The sequence below is a fragment of the Macaca mulatta genome, chromosome 5, assembly GCF_049350105.2.
Source record: "Macaca mulatta isolate MMU2019108-1 chromosome 5, T2T-MMU8v2.0, whole genome shotgun sequence".
Taxonomy (NCBI): Eukaryota; Metazoa; Chordata; class Mammalia; order Primates; family Cercopithecidae; genus Macaca; species Macaca mulatta.
Genome location: NC_133410.1, coordinates 6,978,741 through 6,997,791, shown reverse-complemented (window position 1 = coordinate 6,997,791; position 19,051 = coordinate 6,978,741). Strand labels below are relative to the sequence as shown.

Sequence of the window (19,051 nt, the reverse complement as noted above, 5' to 3'; positions counted from 1 at the left end):
TTGGATGAGGAGTTACAGGTATTTCCTTTTTAACATCCTCATGCAAGCAGTCAAAAAATGAATGAAATGAAAACGGGAAATCCATTTTTGGATGATGACAACAAGCTACTCTCAGAACGGTTTCTACAGAACACAGTGTTGAGCTTTGTTGTTGCTGTCGTTTAAAAACTTGCATATAAAAAATAAATTTAACAAGACCTTTTTAGCAACTGGGAGAGAACACAAGAGAAGAGCGAGCTGGCCATGAGGACCCCCGGCCACGTGAGATCAGAAATTTAATATCAAAGAGTTTGGCCAGAGAGCTATGGGGCCTCAGTCACTCCTGGGAGAAACAATGTTCATGGTTATGCTCCAACCCCAGGAGAGGGGGTCTCAGGCTGGGGAGGAGAAGGGAGTCCACCCACAGGGAGGTGCTAATGGGAATCTGAGCAGCCTCATGGGGGTGGCCTGTTGCAGGGTGGGGGCCGCTGTCTGTGCCCCGACTCCCAGGACCCCTCAGGTGCAGAGCCTAGATCCCCTGCAACTGGTGGGGCTCATCTCTCTCCTCTCCCTTTGGGGAGGGTCCCAAGGCTTCAACTCGGGGCCAGCTATTAGAAAGTCTGACTATGGCTCAGACCTATGCCTCATTCTCCTATCCATCGTTACCAGCGAAAACACGGCCTTTAAGGCATTCCCACCTGGCTGAGGCCAGTGTCTTTTTCTCGATCCACTCTGAACTTGAGGGAGAAGAGATATGACTGCTATGATTTATAAACCCTCCAATGTCTCATGGTTCAGTTTCTCTGCAGGGCACGTGCCATGTGCTGAGGCGAGTGAGACCTTGCCCTGATCCTATGCGTGGCTAACCGGAGTGGGGCTGACGGGTGCCAGGATGGATGCCTGTGCCTTGATGACTGGGCAGGGCTTCAGTGGGTGGAGATGAGGAAGGCACGTGCCCGGTGCAAGATGCTGTTTGCAGGGAAATCAACACAGGCACATCATAGGACACTCCTTCAGGTTGCACTTCACCTACACACTGAGAAATGGGCTTCAAGGCCAGGTGAGGTGTCTCATACCTGTCATCTCAGCACTTTGGGAGGCCAAGGCGGGCAGATCACTTGGGGTCAGGAGTTTGAGACCAGCCTGGCCAACATGGAGAAACCCCATCTCTACTAAAAATACAAAAATTAGCCAGGCATGGTGGCACATGTCTGTAATCCCAGCTGCAGGAGGCTAAAGCACGAGAATCGCTTGAACCCTAGAGGTGGAGGTTGCAATGAGCTGAGATCATGCCACTGCACTCCAGCCTGGGCAACAAGTGAGACTCACTCTCAAAAAAAAAAAAAAAAAAAAATTCATGCCTCTAAGGGAACATTGACATTGACTTCCGCTTATTCGGATACTAGTATGGAATGACAATTTTTAAAATAAGGAGTATTTAGTGGCATGGGGGTTAACTGGGCCTGTCTGTGAAAGCCTTCTCTGGCAGTGACATTGCAGGTGCCCTCCCCCTCTGCAAACTTCCCTGCAGTGCCTGTCGGCTCTAGGGTGACCAGCTTGTCCCTGTTGGCCCACGACTGTCCCTCTTTTAGCACTGCAATTCTCACGTCCCAGGAAAGCTGTCAGTCCCAGGCAAAGCAGACCGTCAGTCCCCTAGTGGTCCTGCCAGATTCTCAGAGGGTCCTGCTGATGCAGTTCCCACCCCACATGAGGGTCCACTTCTGGACCTGAGGAGCTCTCACACCAACAAGGCTGGGAGAAGACAAGTGGCAACTCCCAAGCTTAGTGGACCTTTATCCACAGACAAATGGCAGGGCCACTGTCTCCTAGAACCCAACCTGAGAAAACCATGGTTTAAGTCCAGTCCTCAAAGACAGGGAGCTGGGCACCTCTGTGCCAGGCTCAGAATCGGGGCCCCATAACCATCAGTAGGGGTTGTGAGGGGCTGGCAGACTAGGGCAGCCGGCATGGCTCTCTAGTGTGTATGGCACAAGGCACGGCACCAGGCTGACCGGCTTGGGGAGGTTAGTGGGCAGGGGCAGGCGGGCGGCGGTGGGGGTGGGCAGGGTGCAAGCGGGGAGGTCGGCAGCTGCCAGGCAAGCACAGCATGGTGAGGGTCAAGCAGACAGTGGCCGGATCCCAGACAGGCTCCCCCTCCTCATCTGTCCTAGAGGGCTGCTAATCTCACAGATGCCCAGAGGATGAGGAGCGCTGGGGACCTAAGGTGCGGGCCTGGAACACCTGCTGTGGGTTGGGCGTGGGGAGGGGTGCATCAGGAATGGCTCAGGTGGGAGAACTCAGCGCCCTGCAGAGGGCTGCTCTCACGGAGGCTGGAAGCCTCCTGCCAGCTGGCGCCCTGGCCCTCCAACGCCCTCTGCCCCAGCCCCGTGATGAACCAGCCCCCTGAGTCACTGGCAGGTTCCTGCTCCTTGTTCACCCGATCCACAGGCATTGACCAAGCATCTCCAGGAAGTAAGCATGGCCCCAGGTGCCTGACTGAACCAGATGGCAATGCCTGATGCCACTGAAATATGCAGCCTCGCGGATTCCGACAGAGACTGTGAGCCACCAGGATGCTCAGTGTCATGGCTGAGAGAGACGTGGTGAGAAACCGGCTGAAACCCCTGCAGCTGGCAAGTGGTGTCACCAAGACCCAAGCCAGGAGAGGCCTCCCTGACATCAAATCAGACACTGGTGGATGTGACATCTCCACGTCTACCAGGGCTGTGCTCAGCACTTGACACTAAGATGCTCTCTCTCAGTAAATGTTCCAGTGGATGTTGAGTAAACTGAGTCATAAACGTCATAAGTGTTTAATCAGCACTTTGTGTGACTCTACACGGAGCACTGTTGGAGGAGCCTAGACAGCCATGGAGGGTTTTGCTGCTGGAAAGGAAGGTGTGCTGAATGTGTCTCATGTGCCCCACCCCATGCCTGCACCTGCACCTGCACCTGCACCTGATGGCCACCAGCCGGCCAGATGTGAGTCATCCCCGTCCCGCAGTTCACCTGAGGACACAAGCTCAGCCAGGTTTAGTGATGATAGGAATAGGAGAAAGCTGAGTTCCAATCCTCTCACTGCCTACCAGTGTGACCTTGGGCAAGGTTTGGCCATAAATCTGTTACCAACATTTAGTATCCTTTACTTGATTGAGGGATTGAACAAATGCCCTGGGAAGGATACTATTTCTAGTTTAAATGCCCTTCCAGAGATTCAGGAATGAATCCCAACTAAGATCATTAAGACCTCATCACTGCAAAAATAGCATTTTAAAGTTGAACTCATGTGCTTTGAAAGGAAAAGGTCTTTAGCCCTAAATAGTTGTGTATTTCTAACACACCCTAAACCAATGTAAAAGGCAAACACATCGGGAATGTGTTTTGTAACAAACAGGTCAAAAAGCTAATATCTTTAATATGTAAAGCACGCAGAGAAGTCAGTAAGAAAGACAATGACAATGAATACATATTTGTCAAATGAATGAATGCATGGATGGGTGAATAAATCCAATGGAAAACCCTCAAAATAAATGCAATTACAATTCACAAGGAAGGAGAAGAAAATAGATAATACATACAAAAAAACCTCAGTATCACTAGCACTCAAATAAAAATTAAAACAATGACATGATACAGTTTTCACCATCCAATCGACAAAGTACTCGGCAGCGGTAACATGCCATGTCAAGCATCAATCAACGACGTGTAAGGCTGTGGGTAGAAGGGTAACTGGTGCCACTTTTCTGGACACTGTTTTGACCATGCCGAAGTCCTTCAAGACATTCTTACTATTTGGCCCAGTGATTCTGCTTCTAAAACATATCCTATGGGCGTATTTTAAGATGTAGATAGAAATTTATGTGTAAAAAATGTGCAGTTTACCACTGCATGATTGTAAGGAAAAAAAAAGTGGAAACACCTGTGATATCTAACAGCTAAGAGGGGCTTCAGTAACTAACAGTATAACTGTGTGATGGAGAGATGCACAGTCATTTAAACACATTTATGAACCACGTTAAATGGCATGGAGGATGCTTCTAAAGCCTGATTGAAAACCGGATGTCAAGCATCATTTCGACTAAGTTTAAAAACAACAGACACAGGGAAACCACTGGAAGGAAACACACAAATGTGACAGACGGTTTCCTCCACCGGGTTTTGATTTCCTCCTGCATCTCTGGGTTTTCTACAGCGAGCATGTGGGACTTCCTTCATGAAGAAAACGGAAAGGCATGCACGGGCACGTGCAGACGCAGACGGACTGGAATGCATGCTCCCACGCAAAGCAAGACGCCAATGTACAGTTTCTTGTATGGTGCTGGGAAGCCGGGACAAGGTGTGAGCACAGAAATGCCGCTGGCTTCTACCTTTTCACACAGGGCAAGCACAGTTCCAGCTTGGATTATTGCAACCTGTTCTTCATTTCTCAAATTCTAAAACACAAAAATGGGCAAGGGCATTTGACACTGGATCCCAAATCCACGTGCAGACAGTCAGCACCAAGTTTTTTTGTTTGTTTTTGTTGTTGTTTGTTTGTTTTGAGACAGAGTCTCTGTCACCTGGGTTCGAGTGAGGTGGTGTGATCTTGGCTCACTGTAACCTCCGCCTCCTGGGTTCAAGTGATTCTCTTGCCTCAGCCTCCCGAGTAGCTGGGATTACAGTAGCTGGGATGCACACCACCACGCCTGGATAGTTTTTGTATTTTTAGTAGAGATGGGGTTTCACCATGTTGGCCAGGCTAGTCTCGAACTCCTGACCTCAGGTGATCCGCCCACCTCAGCCTCCCAAAGTGCTGGGATTATAGGCGTGAGCCACCATGCCCGGCCAACACCAAGCAACTTTCTTAGCTTCTCTCCGAGCTGCACCCGAGGGTCAGCTCCCTCTCGCTAATGGGGCCAGCACATCAGGCACACAGCTCCTGTCCCTCTGTTTGGGGACATTTCACAGAGTGACACTAAGCTTTTGTGAAACATGGCTACATTCAAGTTCATCTTTCAGGATAGCCAAAAGATCCCTTTCTGATTTCAGAAATCTCATGTGACTCCACCTGCATTCTGGGTAGGGGTTCTCAGGCCTTCCCATCCCCTCCTCACTCACAGGCCAGGGGAACCTAACTTCAGAACCCCACTTCTGACGAATACCAACCCCTCCACCCACCCAGGAACACGGCCATACAAAAGCCTTACATTGTACTTCTTAGATCTCTTATATCAGAGAGAAATTTTAAAAAAAAACAAAACAAAACGAAAGTCACACAGAATACACCCAGATCAAAACAAGAACACGAAAGCAGAAACCGATCGCTCATAGTTACCCCGTTATCGCCAAGGATATCTAATTTCTTCATAAGTTCAGAAACATTCACATCCTGGAAGAGATTTCCAACGTTCATTTTTGTGTGAGCTACAGAGACCAACCACACCAATTTCTAGGGCCACGGCCTTTCCTCTCGACAAGACACCGTGCTCTTTCTTTTCTTTTCCGGCCAAGTTTTGTGCCCAGCCGTTCCTCTGGGGAGTGAGGGAGAGAAGGCATAACTGCTGCTCATTTGCTGAGTGTTACACCAGCACAAACACTGCTTTCTAGAAGGGCCATGGAACTGGGTGAGTCAGGACACTGTCCCTGGTGCTGAGCAGGGCTTTAGGACATGGCAAACCCCGGACCCTTCTAGCCACCACAGCCACCCTCTACAGAACCTTGCTATGCCAGGCACAGGGCCAGGCACTTGGCATCTGTTCATGATCTGATTTCATCATCACCCCAGCTTCATGGTGTGGGTATTGTCATTTGGATTTCATAGCGAAGAGGCTAAGGCTCAGAAAGTTTACAGGCCAGAGCAGCGGTGGAGCTGGGGTTCACCCTCGGGGCAATACACCAAGCCTCTGCTGTTTTAAACACATGGGTCAAAATAGAGTCACATTTGGTGACCCCTTAATAAATGGTCAAACTATGACTTTTAACACAAGGGGTATCTCATGAAAATCAATTCTATCCCAGCACTCCCCCTTTACAACTGAGCCGGGCACGGAGCAAGCCCTTGGCTGGCATTTAGCAGAGGCACCCCCCAGGCACGCTACCTTAACTCCTTCCTGGTGACAGAACAGCTGGAGAGCGCTGCTGTTGTTCTCAGGGAAGGTGGTGATTTGGAGGTTAAATGCTGGCGACCTCCTCTCTCTCTCCTGGGGAAAAGATTCGGTTTAAAAACAGAATGTGACCGGATTATTTACCGCTTGCCATTTTCCCACGTTACTCAGCAAAAATCAAGGAATTCCAGTGGGCACAGATGTTACTAAAAAGCGCGAGTTCGGACTAGAAGCAGCCTCGTCCGTGAACTACGACGTTTTCACGCCTTCCCACGCAGCAGTTCTCCTTTGGAAATGTGTTTACTTCTTACCTATTCATCTAGGGAGAAATGGTTAACAGGGTACCATGGCTTTATCCATTGCGAAGTCACAGAATTACAAAATTTAAAAAACACAGTTGCACTAAATTTGAATAGATAGCAAAAGCCGCCAACTATGGTTTATTACCCTGTGCCAGGCACACCACTCTCCCGTTTAATCCTCACACAACCCCAGGAGGCAGGCTCATTGCTTTCATTCTGTAGACAAAGGGGAGGCAGTGGCTCAGGGAGGCTGAGTCTGAGGTCCTGCACTCTGAGGACCCAAAGGCTGACTTACTTTCTTTTTTTTTCTTTCTTTCTTTCTTTTCTTTCTTTCTTTCTTTCTTTCTTTCTTTCTTTCTTTCTTTCTTTCTCTTTCTTTCTTTCTTTCTTTCTCTTTCCTTTCTTTTCTTTCTTCTCTCTCCCCTTCCTTCCTTCCTTCCTTCCTTTCTTTCTTTCCTTTTTCTTTCTCTCTCTCTTTTTCTTTCTTTCTTTCTCTCCCTTCCTCCCTCCCTCTCTCTCTCTCTTTCTTTCTTTCTTTCCTTCTTTCTTTCTTTTTTCGCTCTTGCCGCCCAGGCTGGAGTGCAATGGCACAATCTTGGCTCACTGCAACCTCCACCTCTGAGGTTCAAGCGATTCTCCTGCCTCAGCCTCCCAAGTAACTGGGATTACAGGCATGCGCCACCATGCCGGGCTAATTTTGTTGTTGTTGTTGTTTTTGTTTGTTTGTTTTGTTTTGTTTTTAGTAGAGACGGGGTTTCACCATGTTGGCCAGGCTGGTCTCGAACTCCAAAGACCTTTGGTGATCCGCCCACCTCGGCCTCCCAAAGTGCTGGGATTACAGGCGTGAGCCACCTCGCCCGGCCCCAAAGGCTGACTTTCTGTTCTTTCCAGTACAATCTGCCAATAACATTCACAATTTTTTTTGAACCAAACTAGCATAACCAGTGATCGTTCTACCCCTGCCTTAGACTTACAGCAAAGCTCAATTACTAAGGGAGGAAGAAGAGCAAGTCTTTTCCCAAAATAGGTATTTATTAATCATACATAAGTGATGAGTTTTTAAAAGGTCGGGAAAACCTAGTTACTTACAAGGCTAAAGCACAGAGGCAGAACAGGACTCAGGTCTCAGATGTGTTTCCTGCACAGAACGCACTTTAAACACTTTAGCGATGGACAGATTTGTCATGGCGGGGCAGCAGAGAAGACCTTTGCAAATTACACCTTTCAATCAAACTGCTTTGGTTTGAGCAAAGTTACAGTAAGGTACAAAATAACACACTTTGGGCCATTCTAGCAGAATCTAGCTACGGAACCAATGGGTGTCTTGAATAATTCAACAAAGAGATGTAGCCAAGAGAGGCACGAATCTAGACGGCAGGGCTTAAGAAGATGCTCTGGAGTGAGACTGAAGGAAAGAGGGAGGACTGGGTAGTAATTCAATTAATTTCCATGAAGCCCTAACCTGACTAAACTAGGTTTGAAACAGTCTAGTAAGAAAACCCTATTTCCCCTTATTAGTCAAAAAAAAAAAAAAAATTCATGATGGTTCCATTCCACAGATGCCTTTGTATCAGCAAATTTACTTAAATGGCGTCTCCATAGAAAAAGTGGCCCCAAAAGCTCAGATTTTATATGAAAAGTCATTTTGTAGGCCGGGCATGGTAGCTTATGCCTGTAATCCCAGCACTTTGGGAGGCTGAGGCAGGTGGATCCCTTGAGGTCAGGAGTTTGAGACCAGCCTGGCCAACACGGTGAAACCTGTCTCTACTAAAGACACAAAAATTAGCTGAGTGAGGAGGTGTGTGCCTGTGATTCCAGCTACTAGGGAGGTTGAGGCAGGAGAATCACTCGAACCCAGGAGGCAGAGGTTGCAGTGAGCCCAGAGCGCACACCACTGTCCTCCAGCCTGGGTGACAGAGCGAGACTCTGTCTCAAAAAAAAAAAAAAAAGGCCGGGCGCGGCGGCTCAAGCCTGTAATCCCAGCACTTTGGGAGGCCGAGACGGGCGGATCACGAGGTCAGGAGATCGAGACCATCCTGGCTAACACGGTGAAACCCCGTCTCTACTAAAAAATACAAAAAACTAGCCGGGCGAGGTGGCGGGCGCCTGTAGTCCCAGCTACTCGGGAGGCTGAGGCAGGAGAATGGCGTAAACCCGGGAGGCGGAGCTTGCAGTGAGCCGAGATCGCGCCACTGCACTCCAGCCTGGGTGACAGAGCCAGACTCCGTCTCAAAAAAAAAAAAAAAAAAAAAAAAAAAAAAGCCATTTTGTTTCTGGTGGTTCTGTAGGAGGGTGGAGACCATTAAAGAAAACTTTAGTGAACTGGTTAGTGCCTATAGAATTCTCATGAGAAAGACTCATAACAAGGATTTGTGAAAGGTTCTCTAACAGCGGCAGGAGTATTAACAATGATCTCACATAACTTCCAATTCTGCCGCACAAATAAAATGCTCATGTCATGCTGAGCCAAGAGCTGAGTCACACTTGGTGTGAGAAATACTCAGGCCACAGGTCCCTGCCCACACAACAAGGTACACATGGTCAGTTCTAATGCAGACAGAATTGTAACTCAAGCCGGGAGGAGAAAACAAAATTGGGGAAGCCACAGACACTGTGAGGGTGCTCACTTTGAGGGTTTCACGCATGCAAAGGTTTCAGCTGAGAGAGAGCAGAGCCGCGCCACTACAGGTGCTTAGAGAAACTCATCACAAACTTAAGTGATGTTTAAAATGCCAATGATTTTTCAACAGAAACAAAAAGAAGGATTATGACGTACCATGAGAGCAAGGCAATACAGTAACACACCCGAGGTAAGATTTCAGTTGGAAGCAGTAAGACCATTAGTATTGTTTCACTGAATCTCACTCGGTGCATTGGGGCAGTTCCCGAAGGAACGGGATTTCTACACGTGAACAGCAACTGATCTCCCTCCAGTAGTTTTGAGTTGCAGTTTGAGTTGCAAATAGTAATTTCTTTAGCCCAATATTGCTGCAATGCCTGGGTCTGTATTTACTGCATAAAAGAGTTTGAACAACGTAACTAGTTTTCTTAAACGCCTATGCAAATACATCCTTCTACCCTGTCTTTACTTACCTTGTGTTTACCTTGGCAAATAGAAAATTAGCCCAAACTGGCATTAAACACATTCTAGAGTCAATTGCTGGCTCAGGTCAGACTCTGCTATTTCAAAAGGTGAGATTTACTGCATGCAAGATCACTTAAAAAGGTGTGTTATTAATTGCAACAGTGCTTCCGTCTGGGTGTGCAGAATGCGTACCCGGTGACTATGCATGCAGGAAAGAAGTAGTTATGGAAATGAAACACAAATAAAAAAGGCAAAATATTGCAAAAACAAATTATTTTATTAAGTGCAAAACAAGCCATAGGCAATAAATATATTAGCTCTGGTACATGTCCATAGACTTGGGTGGGCACTCTCTCCAGAACACATTAAGGCAGTGAAATTATTCTGAACATACAGATTTAAAAAAAAGAAAGAAAGAAGAAAGAAAGAAACTAGAACATGTCCCCTTTCCACATGCTTGAAAACGTCTGGGAGCTTTACATGAATTTCAGTTTGGGTTCAAAGAGAATGTCTGCTCCGTTTGAGAGCTTACAACAGATAGAGTCTCTTACTTCGAGTTCTAGCACTCTGAATTCTAACAGCTCGTTCTGATCCTTGGCGTCTTGCATTTCGTTCTTCAGCTGGTTCTCTTCCATTTCCAGTCTGTAAATCTAGAGCAAAGACACCTACGGATTAACAGGATGGGCGGGAGCACTGGGGTCCCCTGGTCACAGGCCACCTGACTGAGTGGCTGGAGGGAAGCAGAGGACCGGCCATGTGGGCAAGGGGCGGGAGAGGGCAGGGTTTGTAGCAAGGGAGGCAGGTGCTGCAGGTCCTTCTTGCTGATGCATCTGGGAATGAAGGAGACAGAGGCTGGGCCAGGTTCACCCCTGCACCTCTGAGCCTGGCCCAGTGGAGTAGGGGCTACTTATATATTTGCTGAATAAATGAATGATGGGGAAACTGAGGCATGGGGCTATTAAGTCCCTCCCTTGCGGCCAAACACTGGGAAGCAAGAGTGCCACACCCAAAGCCTGTCCAGGTCTTTCCAACTCAAGCCCCACCAGATTCAGCCTACCCAGACAGCGGCCCAGCCAACTGCGGCAGGGAGGCCCCCTCCTGCTTCCCCACAGAGCTTGCAGAAGAAGCCGTAAAGGCAAGAGTTCTCTGAGAGTGCAGATCAGTGTGGGAAGTGACACTGCCTGCATCCCAGTCCCAGCTGGGAGATGCTGGATCACTTAGCCAACTACTCCAGCCCTCAGCTTCTGTCCAAGAAGAGAAACAGTAGCACCTATCACCTGGCAGCAGCGAGAAGTCACTAAAATAACGTAAGTAAATGAGGGCTTTGAGTAAAGAAAGCCTCATAGCACCATTACAGAAGGCTACAGCGGGGCCCTATAGCACCATTACAGAAGGCTAGAGCGGGCCCTATAGCACCATTACAGAAGGCTAGAGCGGGCCCTATAGCACCATTACAGAAGGCTAGAGCGGGGCCCTATAGCACCATTACAGAAGGCTAGAGCGGGCCCTATAGCACCATTACAGAAGGCTAGAGTGGGCCCTCTGCCAGGTGATCCCACCCCCGGGAGACCTTTAGAAATGGCATGAGGGGTGAGGTGAGGGCTTTCCATGGCTCCCAGAATTTAGTGAACAAGACACCAAAGATGCTAAAATTCTCCCAAGGCCTGGGACTGCTTGCCGTCCCAAATGCCCTTGTCCCAAACGCTCTTGAGAAATGTAGGGAAGGGAATGGGGTCACATGCTGGTTAGCAGCAGAGAGGCGGCTGGGCCGAGGCCCCCCACCAGGACCAGGCCAGGTTCCTCCAGTCCTCGTGCTCCAGGACGCTCAAAAGCTGAGGCCTAACCTAGGGTCTGGCTCCACTTACTTGCAACATCCAGAGACAGAGTGGACTGGAGGCTGCCAGGGGCCGGGAGGCAGGGCAGAGGGGGGACTGCCCATGGGCAGGAGGGGTCTTTACCAGGCCGATAATGTTCCAAAACTGCATTGTGGTGATGGTTGCACAACGCAGTAAATTTACAAAAGGAATAAGTGAATTGTACACCAATTAGGAAAAGATAAGCTACGATTTTAATTCCAAAGCATTAGAGCTACCCCCAAGCAGACTCCCCGAGAGCTCTGGAAAGTTCCACAACCAGAAAGAGAAGAACAAAGGCCCAGTTCCCATTATGGGTCAGCTGCACTGGGTAAAGATGGCCTGAGGATCTGCCCATGGACCTGCCTCGGGTGCCCACCACACTGGTGGGTGAAGGGCTTTGGACCATAAAGCCACAGCAGAGGTGGCCTGGAGCCCAATGTCAGGAAGATGGACCAGCCCAACAATAGGCCAGCCCTCCCCATTTCTGCAGGTATCCCCAGAGGACAGGGCAGCTCTTCACATTTCTGCAGGCTGTCCCCAGAGGACAGGGCAGCTCTTCACATTTCTGCAGGTGTCCCCAGAGGACGGGGCAGCCCTCCCCATTTCTGCAGGCTGTCCCCAGAGGACAGGGCAGCTCTTCACGTTTCTGCAGGGTGTCCCCAGAGGTTGGGGCCAGCCCTCCCCATTTCTGCAGGGTGGCCTGGGAAGACAGGCCAGGCCTCTGCATTTCTGTGGCGTACCCCAGGAGGATGATCTAAACCAACTCTGCAGACCTGGTCGCAGAGGACAGAACCATGGATGTGGCTTTGATTCCATGTGAGGAGGACATTTCTCCTCATAAGAGGCGTGCAGGCCCTGAGGCCCTGGTCACCAGAGTACCCAAATGGCGCTGGGCATGACCCGTGTGGTCTGAGCAGGCCTGCGGGGTCCCAACTGCCCTGGGGCTCTGTGCTTCCCTGAGGCGGGTCACGCACCTTTTCCAGCAAGTCTTGGTTTGTTCTGATGAGCAGCTGCTTCTCTTCAACCCACTTGGAATCCTAAGGAAAAGCACTAAATACGGTCACATTCATGGAAGCAAACAGATGGCCAAGTAACAAACTTTTAGTGAGAAAGGCCACTTTCTATGAAACTGACTAAGGAAAGGTCATAGAAAATGACAGCCGTGATGTGTCCTCATTGTCCCTGTCAACTTTTAAACCCCCAAAAGAGAAATGGCTGGTTTGTGGGGCATCCCTTCTCCACTTCATTCACGTTCCCCAAAGCGCGATGACTCCATTCTGTCAGTCTAATTGACAGAAACGTGGCTCCAGGGTGACTGGTCCACACTGGCAGACCCTCCATGCCTGCGGAAGGCTGACCTCATACCCCGTGGACTGGCCAGAGCCACAGATATGCTTTTGTTCATTCTACTCTCTCTGCCTGTGACACCCTTCCCACGTTTCTTTGCCTGGCCATATCCTCCTGGATAAGTCCTGTGAGCACATGGCACCAAGTCCATCTTGTCACTGTGGCACCCCGAGCCTGGCACAGTGCCTGGCACATGGGGACAGGGGTACTCGGTGAATCGCGGAATGGGCAGATGAAGTAATAAGTAAAGGCATGGGAAGCCCTCTCCAACTCCCTCCTCCCTTCTCTGCTGGTCAGCCACAGAGCTGGGACTGGGCAGAGGCCCCTCCCAAGCACCAGGCTGGGCTGGGCTCACAGAATCTTGGTGTTCTAGGATGCTGAGAAGCAGAGGCCTGGCCTAGGGTCTGGTCCCAAGTGCATGGAATGCTCAGAAGAGGCCCTGGTTGCCTCCAGGCTTCTGTCTCCCTGGCACCTGGCACCTGCGTCATTCCCATGCTGACCCACATGCGGGCCTCACAGGCTGCAAGCACCTGTGAGGAGTGGCTGTGCTCCACCCACCTTTTGTCTGTGGCGTATCGTGGCCAAAAATGGCTGCAACCCTCCCTCCCACCTCTGTGTCCACCCTCTTTGCCATGTGACTTGGCAGCTCCTCCCAGCAGGTAATGGGGTCCATTTCTCCAACCTCAAAGCTGGGCTGGGCCATGCCATGCTCTGGCTACCCGGATGTTAGCAGAGGTGACCTGAGCAGAGGTTTGGACCCTGCCAGGGCCTTGGGCTTGCCCATTTTCCCTGCCCCAAATCATGGGGAAAGAAGCCAGGTGGGCCTCCCTGAGGCAGAGGCACCTGGTCAGCAGCTGGCAGGCTGTGCCCAGCCAAAACTGCTGATCCACAGAACTGTGTGCAAATAGAATCCCTGCTGTTTTAAATAACTAAGTGTTGGGGTGGTTTGTTACTCAACAGCAAACTGACCCAGTGTCCCAGGTACCAGCACTGGGCCTGGGATGGGTGAGGGTTCTGGGAAGTGCTTGCTGGATGAACAGCCACAGGCTTTGCCCCAGACTGGCGCCATTCTCCAGCAGGCATGGAGGGCAGAGCAGGCCACACAGTGAGGACCTACCCCCTGGGGGAGGCCAAGTGCAGAAAGTAAAAAAGTTCCTCTTCAAAGTTTCCCTTCTTATGAAAGAATAAATCATAAGTGTTAGAAATAATAGTTTCTTTTAAAAAACTAACTTCCTTCAAGCCTCCTTGCTTTTGTACTAATAACTCTTTGTTAAGCCCCTCCTATGTAGCTGTTAGATATAAGGGAATAAGTACATTCTAGGTCTTTGTACTTTAACGAAGATATTTGTTATAGACATGCTCAAACATGTCCCAGCTTGCAGCTTATGCCCCTTCCTTATTTGGAAATGTTATTACTTCTCTAAGTCTTTTCACAAGCAACTTCCTCTTTTCCTTTGTTCTCTATTGCCTTTACCTATCTAGAAAAGTTTTAAGTTGTTAGTCAGTTGGGTCTAGCTTAGACTGGGAGGTCCAGCTCTAGTCAATGGAGATAGGACGCAGCAGTAAGGACCCAATGTGTAAGGAATAAATATCCCTGCTTTTCTTTGTTCAATGTGTCTGATTGCTGACAGGCAGCACCCTTTCTGTGGAAAGTAAAATTGCCTTGCTGAGAACATTTTTGTCTGAATGCTGATTTTTCCTTGCAGCACCAAGGAATAAACATTTACTTACAACACTAAGTTAGTCATAGACTGTGATCAGGCAAGTTACAGATATGTCAGCTCAGCCTAGAAGAGGGAAACTGAGGCTAGCAGCCTAAAAAAAAAAAAAAGCCTTATCATCTGGCACCTGGATCTCTGCTCCAGCTACTCCTGGGTTCTCCTCTGTCCTCCTGCTTAAGGTATTAGGAATTATTATTAGCCCCATTTTAAAGATGAGGAAACTGAGGCACAAAGAGATTATGTAACTTGCCCAAGGTTATGCAACAAGGAAGTGGCAGAGCTGCCCTCTGACCCAGGTGGCCAGCTATAGTGTGTGATCTTTGCATCACAATCCCACCACACGGAGGATGCAGACCACGGTTTACAGAAGTCATTCCAGAGGGCTGGAGACTCACATTCCCCCACGCAGTCCATTGGTAAAGTCTGCTGTGGCGACCTACTCTGTGCCAGGCATGCATGCTGGTCGCTGGCCGTCCACCTCCATGGGAACCTCAGTCTCAACCCTGAGCCCTGTGGCAGCCATTCTGAGCTGCTGGCTTTGCAGCTTTGCAGTGCTTTTCCGGAGCTGCTTCTGTTAAGCTGCCTGGAATCTTTTACACCCCTCGCTTCACGCCTGCTTTCTCCCACTGTGTCCCACTGGGCCTAAGACCTGTAGTAGACCTTGCCCGGCCTCCTCAGTCCCCCATAGATGCCTCTCTGCAGGTGGGGGTGGGGGCCACCAGACACTCCATCTGCCCACACCCTCCTTGGCACCCTCACTGTTAGTGAGGCCATGTGACTGATGAATTTTGCTGAGGCAGCAAACAGCCAAGCAGAGGAAGAGTTCAAGATGGGGCAGTTCCAAGACGATGGTGCCTCCTGTCCTGCATCCCTGAGAGGCCCCAGGGAGAAACAGGAGTGTGAACAGAATACACCTTGTCACATGGGGCCAGGGAGATGTTCAGGTTATGTCACCTATGTCACCACAGCAGCACTTCTGACACAGAGGAGGCCGACTCATACTAACCTTTGGATGCCACCCCCTGAGAGGCCAGATTTCCACCCAGAGCCCCCTCTGGCATCTCCCCGACTCCAGAGGACAGGTCTAGGCCCAGGCATTGCTTTTCTGCTGTGTCTTACTGTCAACCGGGCCTTGCCTAATCAAATGCAGTGGATGGGTAGGTGCAGGTGACTCTAACCTGAGCAGCACAGGATCAGACTGTTCTAAGACACAATCAGAGACCAGAGGTGGGGCCTCTGCAATAACCCAGGGTTAGTCATGGGTGCTGGTTCTTTTTCACAATTAAAATCTTGATAGGAAGTGACAGCTCTTCTTCAGGTTCAAGTCAAAAACAGTTTTGATCACACCGTTGCTTTTGGAATTACCTCCTTTTTGTGCATTTGGTAAACAAACAAAGAAAAGGCCAAGTTAGATTGCCATACCTTGTTTTGATTTTTTAAACTCGGCACGCAGGCTCAGTAGGAAGCACACCCGTGCCTGGGTTCTGCTAGTGTTTTTTCCTCTAGTGTCTCTGGAGCTCCTGATCCAGCCCCACAGAATATCCCCCTCGGCACACGGGCGAGCCCTGGGGACACCACCGAGGGGACAGAAAAGCAAAGATCCACAGAGCACAGATCATTCCTGCTCACCTGTCCCTTCTCAACCAGTAACTTCTCCAAATCTTCAATTTTGGCCTGACACCTCAGCAGATCAGCTTGTAGCTGCTCCCGAGTCTGGAAGGGAAAAGACCAGGCAGTGAGCTGGTCACCTCCAGTGGGTGACAGGGAAGTGGAAAGTGTGATGCCTCGATGCAAGCAATGCCTAGGATCCTTATAGGCAAACCTTAGGAGCAGGTTCACTTTTAGGAGCACATATTCCACCTTGCCCTACTAGAAGCATGGCTCAGCTTCAAACACAAAATCATTAAGAACGGAACAGCCTTGAGAGTTTGACAGGTCCGACTTGCTTGGTTTTATAGTCAAGGAAAATGAAGCCTGGACAAGGGACCCTGTTTTTCAAGGGGGTGAGTGAGCCAGAAGCCAGCCACACTGGGGGTCCAGGACCAGCTCTCTGACCAAGTCCAGTCCTCACTGAATCTGAAGCTCATTCAACTATCATCAAACTTCAACACGCTTGCACACTTGTGTAGCCCCCGTCCAGGCCCCTTATCATCTACAGCAGGGGCTGCAAAGCAAAATACTTCAAGCACCAAGCAAGTCATAGAAACAAGGGAAGTCAACAGGGTGTGGGGTAACAGGGAGTGGTGGGGACTGTGGCAAACCAGAGGCACATGACCCATCTCAGGGAGGCGCTGCCACTCAGCAGCAGCCACATGAAATGGGATGCCTGTTGCTGCCAGACGTTCTGACCCTTCAAGAGAGGTCACAAACCTGGATTTCTCTATGGAATCTCTTGACTTTTAAATGTTGGCAAGTAGACGAAATTTAAAAAGCAAAACAAAAATGATTCCGCCCACACAAAGCCTCACAGTTTCCCTCCTCTGACCTAGATGATAAAGACTGGGCCTTTTATGGTGGGACAAGAAGCTTCCTGCCCTGCTGACTTCACTCCCCCTTACTCCTGACTCCCCCCTACTCCTGGCTCCCCCTTACTCCTGGCTCCCCCCACACAGGGTCACTGCTGCCCCTGGAACAAGCTCCATGTAGGCATGGCCTCTCCTCTCTGCCTTTGCCATCAGATCTGCCAGGCAATGTCCCATTCTGGCCCATCACCTTTAAGACCACCAAAATCCATCCCTTTGTGGAATTCCCAAACAGGGCTCTGAAAAAGAGCACAGGCCCTCAGTCCAAGAAACCTGGCCTCGACTCCCAGCTCTGCTAGGTACCATCTCGGCATTTGGGGGCAAGTTGCTCAGTTCTGAGCCTGTTTCTTCATTTGGAAGATGAGGTTAATTCCCCCTGCCTCAGGGGACCAGTGTGGGGGTGAGATGGGAAAGGGGATGCAGGGAAGCACGTGTGTGCTCTCCGGGAGTACCCCGCACTCACAGGAGGAAGGGAGAGCAGGACCCAGTCTATGTGACTCCCAAAGATGGGAGAAGGGCCAGCGGGTGGAGGTTTCCAGAAGGCAGAGCTCAGCCCAGCCTGAGGAATGGCGTGTCCTGGACTGAGGTGGCCACAGGGCCCAGAGTGCCTTGGTGGCTGGGGAGCACCCCAAAGTCCCTGCAAGTGTTCTGGTGGATGTCCCGGAGGGCGGGGTCTCGCAGCCCTGGAGGGAGAGGAGCCTGAAGCCCGCAAGCCGACCACGTCTGTGATTTCATCACTTAGTCTTAAATTCTGGACACATGCTCTCCTCCAAACAGACGGCACGGGTGATGTGTAGCGTTGCTTCCTCTAACAGCTCAGCGTTCCAGAGCTCCTGACATCACACCGAGGATGCAGAGAGGGATCTAGAATGTCACCACAGCAAAGACCTTGCTCTGGGTTCCCCACCACCTCTCAGAATGCCCTCTGAGTGTCCAAGCCAGGGTATGTCACACTTCTGGAAAGGACCTGCATGATCTGGGGCCCCTCCCTCGAGCCCTGAGGCTGGCTGCACTCACCCGGGCCTCCCTCTCAGCATCCAGGGTGCCCCCCACCTGCTCCTGGAGCAGGGCATAGGCACGTTGCAGGGCCTGGTACTCCCGGGTCAGCTGGCAGAAGCGCAGGTCAGCCTCCTCGCGGGCTGTGGTCTTCCCATAACAGAGAAGAAAACAAATAAGTGCATAATTACAATAATAAACGATTGATGATTGATTTTAATAATAAACATAAATAATCAAACACTTGCTGTGGCTTTGAGCGCCAGGGTCAACTTAGGCAACATCAAACGGCCACATCTCACAGTGCTGCCTGTGGCTTTGAGTGCCAGGGTCAACTTAGGCAACATCAAACGGCCACATCTCACAGTGCTGCCAACAGGTACTTAAGGAGCTTCGCATTGCCAGGAAGCAACTAGGGACTGGAGGAAAAGGCTGCCGGGAGGAGGCACCTCCTCAGTCATCAGCGCTCCTCCCAGGAGCTCCCACCCACAGGAATCACTTGACTTATGTGGCAGCAGGTGGGAGAGAAAGGGCTGATACCATGGAACCAGCCCCAACTCCAGAAGCAAAGGTCCCCATTGTAAAGGGTGACGCCTCCCACTCAGCACCTCCCATTCTGGGAATTTATCCTAAAGAGAAGACTGGGCATGGTGGCTCACACCTGTAATCCCAGCGCTTTGGGAGGCTGAGGCAGATCACCTGAGGTCAGGAGTTCGAGACCAGCCTGGCCAACATGGTAAAACTCCCTCTCTACTAAAATACAAAAAACAGCTGGTCACGGTGGTGGGCACCTGTAATCCCAGCCAGTCGGGAGGCTGAGGCAGGAGAATTCCTTGAGCCTGGGAGGTGGAGGTTGCAGTGAGCTGAGGTCATGCCACTGCACTCCAGCCTGAGCGACAGAGTTAGACTCCGTCTCCACAAAAAAAAAAAAAAAAAGGAAGATGGCCACGTAAGTGTGTAAAGACACAAATACGATGGAGCTCCACGCACGGTTCACAGGTGTGGAAAATGACACAGCATAAATCCCCCATCAGTGCGTGATGCTCATCCAAGGCAAAGCCCCACATGGCCATGAGAGAGGAGGAGGCAATCCCTTGTTCTGGCGCTGAAAGATGCCTATTACGTATCACTGGCTGGGAAAAAGCAAACTGAAAACACGC

The 19,051-nt window shown here is 50.2% G+C and overlaps 1 protein-coding gene across 2 annotated transcripts in view; it reads right to left on the bottom strand.

The window, feature by feature from the left end:
• The window catches only part of JAKMIP1 (janus kinase and microtubule interacting protein 1), a 182,636-nt gene that overhangs the window by 22,295 nt on the left and 141,290 nt on the right, over positions 1-19,051 (bottom strand). Inside the window, exons 10-16 of one of the 2 annotated variants that reach the window (XM_078001920.1) lie at positions 17,913-18,041; positions 16,003-16,086; positions 12,280-12,342; positions 10,001-10,099; positions 6,057-6,158; positions 5,294-5,347; positions 4,347-4,412 (exon numbers count right to left, since the gene is read on the bottom strand). In XM_078001920.1, the coding sequence (XP_077858046.1) occupies positions 4,347-4,412; positions 5,294-5,347; positions 6,057-6,158; positions 10,001-10,099; positions 12,280-12,342; positions 16,003-16,086; positions 17,913-18,041 (597 nt within the window). 2 annotated transcript variants of the gene reach the window in all.